The 14,082-nt window shown below is 42.2% G+C and overlaps 1 protein-coding gene across 7 annotated transcripts in view; it reads right to left on the minus strand.

Moving 5' to 3' along the window:
- The window catches only part of LCP2 (lymphocyte cytosolic protein 2), a 581,277-nt gene that overhangs the window by 480,688 nt on the left and 86,507 nt on the right, over positions 1 to 14,082 (minus strand). For all 7 annotated transcript variants that reach the window (XM_085617865.1, XM_085617869.1, XM_085617864.1 and 4 more), the window contains exon 2: positions 2,603 to 2,665. In XM_085617865.1, coding sequence (XP_085473991.1) covers positions 2,603 to 2,665 — 63 coding nt within the window. The remainder of the gene's footprint in view (positions 1 to 2,602; positions 2,666 to 14,082) is intronic.

The raw sequence follows: 14,082 nt of genomic DNA on the forward strand, positions 1-14,082 counted from the left end.
AGTAGGCATGCCACTCCGCCCCTGCCCTGCTCTGTGAGTGGAGCAGCCCTACCCACTCTCCCACCCGCAACGGAAACATGGCACTATAAAATCAGGAAGTTATCATCATATGATGATTTTTCCTCTTCTCGCACTTCTTGGAAGCAGTGGGGCGACCTTCCGCAATAGCGGATGAGCAGACACTGGGGGTGCGTCATCTACTGGTGCTACGCCTGGGCTACTTGACCCCTGGGCCTCCTCCGCTACGTGTCCCACCTTCTCCTTACCTGGACATTGACACCGTGGCGCAATCCGCTAAACTCTATCCAAATCTGTGACTCATCCAGCAGGAGACTCAGCCAGGTGGGATTTCACAAGCGTGGGTACAGCAGTCACCACCAAGTCCGCTGGTGAACCTCCTGATGCAGTTGATGCAGCAGGGCCCCCTTAGGTGTGAATTTTCAGTGCTCCCGCAACACAAGTTTGGCACAGCTCAGGGGCCTCACCCTCCACAGCGTCCTGTCAGCACAACCTCATCCGGCCTGTGATGCAGAGAGGTGCCGCCCACCACTGGAAATCCTCTCTGTGAACCCCAGTGTAGTGGCGGATCGTAGTATGCCATGCAGACCTCCCTACGTTGGTGAGCAAAAGCGCTTCTACCATTCACAGCTCCAAGGGGTGCAAGGTGATCTTCTCACACAGTTCGGCAACGTGTCTCCATGCGACCGACCAGACTTCACCACCAGGTACGGGCTATCGCCACGCCTCAATGTCTACCGCCACGGCTCATTGACTCCACAGCTCCTCCGCATCCCACTCCAGGCTGCAGACGCAGGTCCAGTGAGGCATCCAGGCTCCAGATGCAGGTCCAGTGAGGCATCCAGGCTCCAGACGCAGGTCCAGTGACGCATCCGGGCTCCAGGCACAGGTCCACTGAGGCATCCAGGCTCCAGGCGCAGGTCCAGCGAGGCATCCAGGCTCTCATCCTGGTCATCCTGGATGTTGGGTGGCTTTAGGGGGTTGGTGATGTGTGCTGCACTTGGCCATGGCTGCTCCATTCGGCATTTCATTGTTTTTTTTGCCTATTTTCTATTGGAGGTCGACTGATAGGCTATATTTTCCATTAGAGGCAAAAAAACTCCCTTTGGGCTGACTAACGTGCGTTTTTTTGCCGCTAATGGGTCTTTTGTTGGTACTTGCCTGTTAACGCTGGAATTCCTATCGCCATCACGTTAATGTTAGCAGCAGTTTTCACCGCTGATCTCTGAAGCTATCGCCATGTAGCGACGTCTTGTACATACGTCCCTAACAAGGCAATAGTTTTCTGCGGTACACGGCGATAAAAAAACTGCCGCTAACTAGCGTTGGTGATGGTTATCCTCAACTCTTGTACATATGCCCCACAGTTCATAGTGTGTGGAGTATGAAAGCCTCACCTGCTGACATCTGTATGGGTTTATAGACTCTAATGTTGTTTTATATATTATAACAATACTGGGCATACATTTACAGTGCACATTATAGACTGCCTAAGTTTTGGCTCACCCATGTCAATGTTCTCAGGGCATCAAGCCGGGAAATTTTTGTGAATCTTCACTTCACTATAATTTTAATAAATACCACTCGAGGCAGATATAACACATGGTGCACTAGGTTAAAAACTAACATGTATTTTTTTTTAAATGTTTAAGAGCCTTCTCGTCTGTTGATATGAACCTTGTTACATGATTTACGTGCCAATTCTTCTAAAGGCTAGTTCCCATGTTGACTCCTAGTGCCAAGCCAGGCCATGGCTCTGCTCTACTCTCCCTATGCGTATGTTGGCTTGCTACTCTCTACATTTGAGAGCTACCTAATACAGATGCCCCTGCAACATTCCCATGTGCAATTTCAAAATGAAAAAAGAATTGCACGGGGAAACAAAATAAAAACTCTTAGACCTGGAGTTTTTATATTTTTACCATTAGCAGATGGAAATTCTCTGATAAAAATGCATGAAATTGCATGGATGGTGTTTCTAGAGTCGGAGTCAGGTTTAAATAGCGCATGATGCTTTGCGCAGTAGCATCAGCATACAAAGAGACCAGAGGCAGATTACAAAGCCGCTGTAGGGAATTGTGCTTGCAATGTTCAACACTCCGTCCATCATTTCCTTTGGTTTTGCTTTGTTCGCCATAAGTTGGCAGGGTATGCTCAGACGTGAGTCCCTTGCTCACTTTGCCACTGGATTCAAGCAAGCCTGGCTGAAGATGGCTGAAATGCCAGAAACCGGTCCTAGGAAGCTAGTTTCCGGTCCAGGGAAGACGTGGCTTGGCAGTTCGGGCTGGACTGTTCCCATGAGGCACAGGGTCAGACTGATTTGCATATGGCCATGTCTGAACTGGGGTGGCTGAGTCGGCTAAAGAACGGTGATGGATTAAACCCAGATCAGTTGACTGGGGGTGAGTGCTTGCAATGTTCAACAGTCCGTCCATCATTTCCTTTGGTTTTACTGTAGGGAATATGTCACTACAAATCGATCGTTTTACACGGGGAGTAGGCAGATACATAGGTAAGAGAACAAATAAAGGAGAGTTAAAATTGCAGTTGCTGCTTGCATTTAGAAATCTATTAAAAAGCTTACCAGAAATCGCTGGCCATTAATGCTGTGCTTTTTCACAACTTTTTCACAATCTTTATAGTTCAACTGCAAACAAAAAAAGAAAAGTAGGAACACTGTATTATTTTATATAAAGACAAAAGCATAAAACATTTAGTATGTCAAAAATAAGTAATTAGTGCATCTATGCATTAACCTTTAAGCAGCATTTCTATATGGATAACATAGTAAGATAAGAACATTTCCGTGTTTGTAGTCATGTTCTGCTTTGTAAAGTGATTTTATATTAAACAAACCTCGACATATGTAAATACTGTTTGCAGAAGTAGGGCTTGGAAAAAACCCAGGTTGAAACGTAAAGCACAGGTCTTTTAAACACAAATATTGTAGTCAGTGCATTTGTTGATGTTTCATTTGATTTTTTTATTTCAAATGGGTCCTCGATTTTAAAAATAGAAATTTCTGTCTGATTCTGGATACGTCTTAAAACGCGCTTTTACATCTTTACTCATTTTATTTGTGTCGATTAGTCTATTATTGTTTACCGTATATTATTTAGTGGAATCTCCAAAACTAAATATCTTATCTGGATTTATTAGAAACTACTAGGAACTACGCGGTAGAAATTCCCACCAATGAAAAAGCCCCGACTAACGAATGAAAGAATATAGGTGACTTTAAATTTGAATGGTCGTGCATTTGGGGTTTATTGTGTTCTAGAAGGTGTTTGTACCATTTGTATCCACGACGATGAAAGTATAGTGCCAAGAATGTGCATAAAAACGTACAGCGAACAGTTCTACCAATAGAATGTTATTCTCTTCCGGCAAATTATAGGCACATGATTTTTGGTCATTACTAAAAATTTATAAGCGATGTCTCTTCAATGCCAAATACTCTTTCCTAAGTGACTACCGCTCTTGCTTTAAATTCCCAAAAACTTTATTTAAACTTGTGTCAAAACCTACAAATCCTGACTGCAGAAATCAGGGGGTTCCACAATCTTTGGGACCCATTTAGAAATTGGCTGACAGGGTACTCCATAAAAGTAACAGTCTGCTGCCCTATTTAGAGCCCTGCGGACTGCCAAGATTCCAACTGCACTGCCCCAACTTGCTCCGAGGCTGGAAAAACTACACAACGGCACAACAGAGTTGGGGCCATCAGTGTAGGTATTTCAGACCGTCCACCCTATTTTAATGAGACGTCTGAAGGATTGTATTCTATTTGGGACTGCCAGAGAAACACCAGTGGTCCCAGAAAGCAGGACATAGAAAAAAAATTATCCCCCCAAACTTGGACGAAAACTCTCAGGGTTTCAGGGTAATGTATTTTTTGTTTCAAAATCAGTCAGCTTTTGGTGAGTAGCTGCCTGAAATAGACAGCCACTCATCAAACTTGCAGTACCATTACAACAGCTTCTCCAAAGGCACAGAGATGTCCACTGAGCCAGTGGAGATCTCTTAAAATGGTCAGTGGTATTTGAGCTCAGGTGGTGGAGGTAAACTCTGCCACCCTGATGGACGCATGCAACTCATCAAAGAATGCAGGTCCTTAATCCTTGTGCAATAATCTTCTTTCATATTTCTGTAGTAAAATTAAGGAAATTCATGATAGTATCTGTGAGAAAGTGGATTAATAGTTGGGGTGGATGGTAGTCTACCGCAAGTAATGATTTCACTTTTCTTGTTCGGTCCAGTAGATGTTTCAATAATTTAAACCTGAGCTAAACACCTCTTAAGTATGGCGCAGAGCAGATAGACTTAAATTAAGAAAATGTCTAAAGCATTTAGAAGTGCCAAAACAGGTTAAAAAAAGTCCAAAACACAACACTATAACATTCCCACTTCAATTTATGAAAATAGAGAATACTTTAGTGAACAAAATGACACCACAACAACAAAGCAAACTGGAGATCTGATTTAAAAAAAAAAAATGTCCTCATGTTTGATCAGTATAAGAATGGAGAAGGAAGAGATAGCCTGTTTGGTTACTCACTGTCCACCAGAGAAGATACCCGCTCACTCCACTTGGGAGGAGATGATAAACATCGCGGGATCGATCTCTTCAAAATGGGCTTACTCTTTTCTCCTTTTTATACAGGTTCTTTTTCAATTCTCAAGCCGGAATCACCAATCCTTCTTGGTTAATTCCCTAGCTTGATGAGAATAGCCTGTACATACTGATTCTTAATCATTGGATTGATGAAATATCCTTTACCACAAAAATAAAAATATACAGCAGATTAATTTTTCATACCATGTCTAAAGAGTTGCCGAAATTATGCTAGGAAGAGTGAGTGAATTAATTTTAGTGTTAGAGGTTAGATGTATTGATATGTAATGTAACTACCCCTGATTAGTGACTTAAGATTTATGCTATGGATAGGGAGAAGTATTTAAGAGATTAAAATATGCAGGTAATTTCAGCCCAGTTATCCCAAATACACCAGTGTTTCGTTCTCTTATTAGAGTGTATTGTTCTGTCCATATTGGCTATTCTATGGATTAAGTTTCACCATTCAACTTCTGAAGGTGGAATAGGTAAAATCCATTCAATACAAAGTTCTCTGCAAGCTAATAAAATTACAATGAATATAAGTGCCTTTAGAGATTTGTGAATATTAACAACGGATTCTTCCTCCGGTATCACCCCAAATATTACTAGTGCCAGACTCACCTTTACTTCATGGCGCACCAACTCAGATAGAATTTTACCCACTTTCTGCCAAAATGGTTGGATGGAGGGTCACCACTGGAACATATGTACTTCATCTACATTGGGTTCACTGCACTTTTGGCAGTACCTCACTGATTGCTGGCCCATCTTTGCCAATCTTCATGTGGTCCAGTAAGCCTTATGGATAGTGAAAAGATGATTTTTCTTTAAAGGCGCTGATTTCACACAATACCATAATAACGATGTAGATACTTGCCATTGTGTTTCGAGATCTATCTCCGGTAGTTCCCTCCTCCATAATTCAGTTTGCCATGCAGCCGGGTCTTCCAGAGATTGTATCAATGCCCAATGCCATAACGAAACCTCTTTCTGTAGAGCCGGACGTGTAGCTATTTTAGTCTCGTAAAGTAAGTTTTGATTTCCGGCCTGTCTCAGAGTTTTGGCCCAGCTCAATAGCTGACAATATTTGAAACGTGAGGCTGCTCCTTCTGTGATTTCTTGAAAGTCCTGCCAGGGTATTAATTGGGTACCTTCCAATAACTGACCCCATCTACAAATTCCCTTTTCCCTTATCGGTATTGCTAGGACATCTTGAAGGCATTCAGGCGTACCAGGAGAACTCCATATTGGGGCGTAGTGGCTATAATATGGGATCTTTAAAACCTTCCTGATATGGTACCATAATAAACAAGCGCATTTAAGAGACTTTAATCTGATTTTTTTAAAGAAATTAGGATCTCCATACTTATAAAGAAAGTGATTAGATATGTCTGGTGGACCATACGTCCGAACACAAAACAGGGGGGTGATACTATTTGAGCCCTTTAATAACTGTCTAAAAATTTTCAAATGAAAGGCTCTCTGATAATATAGGAGGTATGGGCTAGCTATACCACCGAGATGTGAATTTTGAAAGTTTAAAAATAAATGGCACCAAAAACTGTTAAGCCCCAACTGCAATCATCTGGTTGCGATGGGTGTGTTTTAAGGCTGAAGGCAATGAAGTGCGGATTCAATACCGAAACCAGGTTCATCCCAGTCAGAAATTGTAACTTCTGACTAGTCTCTGAAATGGAAATCAAAAATCCTCAGCGGGGTAGGCAACAGGCTGTAGCTGAGAAAGGCTCCATGAGGTTGTATAGCCATCAGGTGAGGTCTTGGTGAAGCTGTTGACCTTTATCAAGGATGCTTCATGTGGGAGAAATCCACAATTCAGACCCAGGCAAGGTTCAGCCAAGGCCAGGTACTTTTGGTTTTGGTGCAGCTGAAGATTTCTACATTCTGACTTACTCAATTTTTAGGAGTTTGGATTCCTCCAGAGGAGTAAGGCTGCAAGCAGTAGCCAGACAGGGCTTCTCGAGACCAGATACCCTCTACACGAGTTCTCGCTGAAATGGTTTTGCTGCTGTGGAGAACCTCAGGAGAGGGCAATGTGAATCTTTGGCTCAGAGGCAATGCACCTAAGTCAATCAGACTTGGCTGGTTTGTCCTGGTTCTGCATAGGTCTTTGTAAGCAGAATCATTCTCTGCATCATGTTTTTCTGGAATTTTAGGAGGAGTACACCTTGACACAGCAAAGGTTACCAGGGAGAGGGAGAACATGGCGGCCGGCTGAGAGTCTTGGTCGCGAGCACCGCTAACCGATGGCAATTTCTTCTATACTTTTTCCATTTCCAATGGCTCAACTCATACCTGTTTTTGGCGTGTAATCACGGGGTTGCGGGGGAAGTTCTGCCGTCGCGGCGTGTTGTGGCTGCCGGCATCCCGAGGTGTTCGTGAGGAGGGGAGCGGAGCGACGCTGCTGGTGAGCAGAGAGCAGAGAGCCTGGGACGCCGGAGGAGCTGGGAGTTGATCCCGGAAGCGAATCGAAGGTCGGGCAGGCTCTGCGCGGCTGTGGAGTCTGCGGCCACGGTGTCTCCAGTCTCTAGCCGGTACATTTTGTTTTGTTCTCGGCACTCGGTTTTCGGCTGGGGTATTTGCGGGGCAACGTGCAGCTGGAGACCGGAGGATTGGAGGAGAATTTCCTCGATGGTACCTGCTTAGGTCTTGCCTCCCCCAGCTTTGCCAGCCTTCAACTGGAATCATTATCGGCGTTCTCGGTCCTCTTCACTTCGGTCCGGGTCAGCAGGGGTTCAAGAGGGTTCAAGAGGGGTCTAACTGCTGATGTATGCTGATATATGCGGGGGCATCACGATAAAGGTGGCACCGCCAATGACTCGTGTTTTGGTGGGATTACTAAAAGTGGGTTCCCCAATATGAATCGCTGCCTAGTAGACAGAAGTGTTAATTTTCAAATAAACAGGGGGTTTTGGTCTAAAGCAGCAAGCTTCTACCATAAAGCACGAGTTTTAGTGTTTAAGCAAACATTTAGGGCCCCCCCCCATAAAACCCATGAAGTTCTTGAATATTATAACAAAATCCTAGGACATACTCAGGGTTCACATATTCAAGAGACTCAAATTTACTTGGGTTCAAATAAAAATCCTCAACCTACAGACTCCTATGACGTCCCACTTTTTCCTAAACACGAGCTAGGGGGCACTGCCTGTATGAATTCAACCAGGAAAAAGGGTTGTGGCAATAAGAGGGGTCTCTCTCTATCTAAATCACTAGTATTGTCTGTACAGGATAAAAACACTATTTTGGACACTAAGCCAATCTTAGGCCCCACAAACCCTAAAGAGCTTCTAAATTCTGATCCAACTGACCCCTTTGAGGTCAACGATAATTATAGTGGCTCCGCTTCATTGATTCCAGTACCAGATGGGGGTTCTTCTATAGTCTCGGATGAGAACCTTGTTCTCTCTCAAAAACAAAAACTGGAAGACGGCTGGGATTTACCACATCCAACAAAAACCAAAGGACTCAGAATACGGGAAGAACTAAAATAGCGGTAGTTTGTACAAGGGCTGCTAAAACAGCAATAAAAGAACAATTAAAAAAGGCCCCATTTATTAAAACCACACCTTCATTGCGTTCCTTTTTTAAAATACAAGACAAGCCACTATCAGAGATTCTGTCCTCTGCAGAAACATCTCTAACCATACCACCTACTTTCCTGACCTCAATGGAGTCTCCTAACAAATATCAAGCACTTTCGTTAAACGATCAGGAGGTAGATAAGGAGTACTCCACAGGAAAGCAGGTAGATCAGCTCCCTCAGATGGAGGGTCATACATCTCTATCAAATTCTGAAACCCCTTCATCAGTACTAGATAACGACTATCCTACGAATAGTGTTATGGGGGGCGACATTGGAGGCCTTGTGGCTACACTACTAAATGAAATGAAAGCGGGGTTTGCTAAGTCTGAAAAGAATCAGCAGAAAGTCCAGGCTACATGTGAAACTTTGGAGGGGAAGTTCAACGCACTGCTAGAGAGGGTAGTGACAGAAACGGCCCTGGAACAAATTAAGGAGGAAGTGAGACTCTGCCAAAGTAACAACGAAAAAGCCTCGGTTACTGAGAGAGAGCTCCGAGATGAAATCGAGATCCTGGAAAATAACTCCAGGAGGAACAATCTCCACCTAATGAACATCCCGGAAGCTCAAGAAGGACAAAATATAAGGTCCTTTGTGGTAAACCTCTTAAAACAATTTGTTCCTGAAATGGATGAAAAAGATCTGGATAGTGATATACAGAGGACCCACAGGGAACCATTCAGACTAAATAAGGATAGGAAAAATCCGCAAAGGATTTTAGTCAACTTTAAATCCTAAACAATAAAAGAATGTATTTTGAATAAAGCCCAAATCTCAGGTGTTCTAACTAAAGATGGCTATAACTATAAAATTCGCTCGGACATTTCCAAGGCTACGTCTGACAGGCAATGGGCTTTAGGGAAATTCATGCAAGACATAAGGGCAGAAGGTGCCACCGTGCAAATGAAATTTCCAGCACTTCTTCGCATAATGTGGCGTAATAAAACATATAATATAAGAGACCCACAAGAAGTGGAACTGTTCTTGGAACGCATGAAATCCAATAGAAACAAATAGTTTAATGAGCCAAATCATAACAATGCCTCGGTTGCGGTTCTCAAATAGGGCAACTAGGATTGCTCATGATAGTGGGGAGGGTTCTCCAGGGTGGGCAAATTTACAGGTTTTCTTTTTTCTCACTTGATTTACTTTTTGGTGGGGAGCATAGAGGAGAAAATAAAAAAAAAATAATACTTGTCCGATATGCAAAATGTATAGCAATTAGGGTCAAAAATCGATTCAGTAAAAAGGTAGTTCAATGTCTGATTTAAAAATATTAACGTGGATTGTGAATGGCTTAAGAATAAAGGGGCGGAGGGAATTTTTTTTGGAGTATCTTAAACACTTAACTTTAGATATAATTATACTCCAAGAAACCCATCTTCTTAGGGAAGAATCGCTTGAATTTACAAAATCTGAGAGCTGGATTGGAGAATCAGTCTGCACAACCCAATCATGTAATATCAAGGGTGTCTCAATTATAATGAAAAAATCTCCCTATTGTACGTTGGTCACCCAAATCGTAGACATAAGAGGTAGATGGGCCATAGCCAATATTAAATATACAGATTGTGCATTGTCCATAGTGGGTTACTATGGCCCCAACATGGACGATCCCGAACCCTTGTCTTCCTTGTATGCCCAGATGATAACACTACATACACCAATTATTTTGGGAGGAGACTTTAACATCCTACTAGATCCTAAGATAGATAGATATCCCCCTAGTAAAATTCTTAACTTACCTAAAATGTGACAATGCCTGACCACGCTTATGGAAGATTTGGGCTTAGTCGATATATGGAGAACTAGAGGTAATCGGCTCAACAAATATACCTATAGGAATTATAAATATGGACACACCTCCAGAATAGATTTCTTTTTGGTTGATAAAACTTTAAGCAATAGAGTTAATAAAGTGCAACATAATCCTGCACACCTATCAGATTACTCTTCGGTTCAAATAAACATAAATTATGAGTCAATTCAGAGTGAAAAGAGGTGGACCTTAGACCGGTCGCTCTTATTAGACCAACAAGTTATCGATATTTTGAAAACAACAACTGAAAACTATTTAAAGGAAAATAGTGGGGGTGAAGTCTCAGACATAATAGTGTGGGAAGCATTTAAAGCAGTTATTAGAGGAACACTAGTTGGCATAGCAGCGGGTAAAAACAAAATCAAGAAATCTAAGATTTTGAGGTTAGAATCAGACCTACTAGAACTACAAACAAAAATAGATTGTTCAACTTTAGAAGAAGATCAAACATTTTTAAAAATGAGAGTCTGGAAAAGAAGCAAGAATTATCACTCTTCCTAGAGGAAAGGATAAGAAAAAGATGGCAAGCTAGTTCCCTAGCAAACTATGAATGGGGGGAGAATTGTGGGAGACTTTTAGCTTGGAAGCTTAAGACTGATTCCAACCGAAGTAAGATAACCGCTATTCACAAGGAAAACAGCACTCAGCTGATTGAGGTCAAATCAGGTTTAGAAGAGGCTTTTGAGTTTTTTTTCAGACACTATATGAGGAGGATTTGGTACCTCTGCAAACATCAGTTGAAGCTTATCTGAACAGGTCACAAACCCCTAAATTAGACAGCGTTTCTTGTAGTATTCTAAATGATCAGATTACCCAGAAGGAGGTTCTAGATATTATGAATAATCTTAAAAAAAACAAAGCGGCAGGCCCGGATGCCCTACCAAATGAAATCTATATTGTCTTGAAAGATCTTCTAGCTCCTATATTGACAAATTTATTTAATACCATCTTTCTTGAGGAGTCACCAGTCCCTAAATCTTGGATTGAAGCCACAATTAGTCTCATTTTAAAACCTGGAAAAGACCCCACTTACTGCGAGTCATATAGGCCAATTTTGCTTCTCAACTCAGATTATAAAGTGTTCACTCATGTATTGGCTATAAGACTTGGTTCTCTCTCTGATAAATTAATACACGAGGACCAGAAGGGCTTTATCAGAGGGAGACAGTTGCATGATCTAACACACCAATTGATGGAGCCATAGATGTTGCAACCCATGAGAAGGTACCCCTAGCAATATTTACATTTGATGCGGCCAAGGCCTTTGACCGAGTTAACTGGTCCTATTTACACCAAGTTATTATACACAATAACTTAGGTCAACATTTCTCTAAGGCGATAGCGAATATCTATTCTGCCCCGACTGGGAAAATACTGATTAACGGTGCTACAACAAATAGCGTTCAAATTAAAATGGGCACAAGGCAGGGGTGCCCCCTCTCCCCATTACTTTTCAATCTATATATAGAGCCCCTGGCCAATACGATTAGAATCTCCAATGATCTTATCCCCTTTAGCTTCAACAACTGGGAGATAAAAGTGGCATTATTTGCAGATGATTTGATGGTTTACTCGAGCAATCTAATTGAGACAACTAACATAATGAACAAATTGCTGGCAAACTTTGGGGAGATTTCTGGGTACCAAATAAACCAGCAAAAAACTGAGATCATGCAGTGGAATTTACCCCTTTCCCAATATGACCCCAAGAGGGAAATCCGATATCTAGGGATTCAAATTCTAAATAACATTGATGAAATAGCCCAGGCGAATTTGCAATTAAAAAGGTCCTGCCTATCCTTATCCTTTATAGGGAGAGTCAATGTAATAAAAATGGCTATCCTACCCAAGTTTACTTTTGTCTTTAATGCTATCCCTTTGGAGTTCAACTCATCTCAAATAAAGAAGATCCAAAGTGAGTTGAACTCCTTTATTTGGTCATCAAAAATGTCTAGGATAGCCTGGAAAAACCTGAGCCAAAAAAAACACAGAGGAGGGATAGCTAGCCCGGATCTTCTGATGTACTATAAGGCTTTTCATTTCAAAAACATAAGACATCTTTTTCAAGAATATGTTTCATACCCCTCTTATTGGAAAGCAATAACAAATCATAGTAATTGTTTGTACAAGTTTGGACATCCAAAATTCTTTAAAAAAATTAAGTTAAAGGTACTAAGATCTGCATTTAAACTTTGGGCTGATATAAGGAAAATCTGGTAATACCCATATTATAGTTCACAACCCCGATATGGAATTCGCCCGGTACTCCTGAATGTTTGCAGGATTCCTTAGCTCTTCCCTTGAAAAGATCCGGAATAACAACATGGGGAGACCTCTTAGAAAATGGTAACTTAAAATCATGGGAAGACTTGGCAGTGTTAACTGCGAATGGAATCTCCAGGTTCAAATTTTATCAGTTGGCTAACTGGGTTAAATCTCAAACTATTGGACCAGAGGACTCGACAATTGTAGGGGCCGAACTACATAAAGCTCCTGGAAAAAAAGAAGTCGCGAAGTGGTATTGGTCCCTGGTAGAGAAGAAGAAATCAGACTACGATATCCCAGATCATAAATGGAAGAGGATCTTTCCGGCTGAACACTTGCAACAGGCTTGGCAAGTATCTTATACTTATTTATGGTACACTACAATTTCTGCACCTCTGAGGAAAAATCATTTATTTACCCTGCACAGATCATACTGGACTCCTGAGAAGCTTTCCAAAATGAACACCTAGGTGACGAAAAAATGCCCAAAATGTGGCGAGAATGAAGCAAATGATATTCACATGTTTTATTCTTGCCTTCAACTAGAGGTAAGATTATTGGTAAAAGCTTAGATTTGACTTTCAAGGCAAGACCTTTCACTGTTATTTTTGGTATCCTGGGTATCCTTGATTGTAAAATTAATTTGACTAAAAAACAGAAACATCTTCAATTCATACTTATGCTTGTAGCTAGACGTGAAATTTGTATAAAGTGGATACTCCCTTTTCCTCCACCGATTCACGAATGGGTGGGGTCTGTGCATAAATTCAGGAATATGGATAAATCTAGGGGAGTATGTAAACGCACTGAGTTTTGGGATTTATGGGACAATGTTAGATGGTAGGGCAGGGAGGGTTGTCCGATGATTTAAACACCGCGATCAAAACCGATGGATCCATCGATGCAGGAATTAACATCCTTGGTTCATGGAATCGGTGGATTTAAAGCAAGGCCTCTATTTCTGCTCCAAGGGCGCCTAAATTCAAGAGGATCCGATTGCAATTCTTTTCTTTCGAGATCGCATGAATGAGGAAAAAAAAAAAAAAAAGGTTACCAGGACCTCAGAAAGTCTAGTTCAAGGTCAACATTAACTCCAGCAGAAGCAGCCAGCAGGGCCGAGGCAGGTCTAGTTAGAACTGGTAAGCTGGACTCTCCATTTAAAGAGCTTCCAGCAGCTTTTTTGTCCCTGTAGCTTAACAAGAGGTCAGCCAACTGACCATTGAAGTCCAATTTTTTCCTGGGCACAAGGGGGAGCAGGTCTAGCCTTCAGTCTCCTCACAGGTCTCAACAGCAGGTGCACTCTTTCTTCGGTCTCCCACAGGACCAAGTGTATTCTGAGGAGGGTGCCCTGGATAGCCACATTTATGCCCAGAACTGGCCTGTGGGTGGGGGGGACTTCAGGACCCTCCCTAACCAATAGGGAAAAGGTTACAAGAGGAAACCCTAACCCCTTTTGCAGGAGTACCTGTGTGTCCTACTTCAAACAATCCCACAGAGCCCTTCGCTACCTAAAACCAATACGGCATAACTTTATTCCCTTGTGCAAAGCACTTGTGCCAGCCTCATAGGTGTAGTCAGGGAAATGAACAACATCTCTTCTGTGGTCACTTCAATTCAGCTCTGGGGCAGCTCCTCTCTCACTGGGAATTGTGCCTGCCTGACTAGGTGAACAAAATAGGGCAATGCTCAGGGATCAGATAACATCTGCCTGTGAGTGGGTAGGTCTCTTTAACCCTTTCGCTGCGGCGGGAATTCCGCTGC

The sequence above is a fragment of the Triturus cristatus genome, chromosome 7 (assembly GCF_964204655.1).
Source record: "Triturus cristatus chromosome 7, aTriCri1.1, whole genome shotgun sequence".
NCBI lineage: Eukaryota > Metazoa > Chordata > Amphibia > Caudata > Salamandridae > Triturus > Triturus cristatus.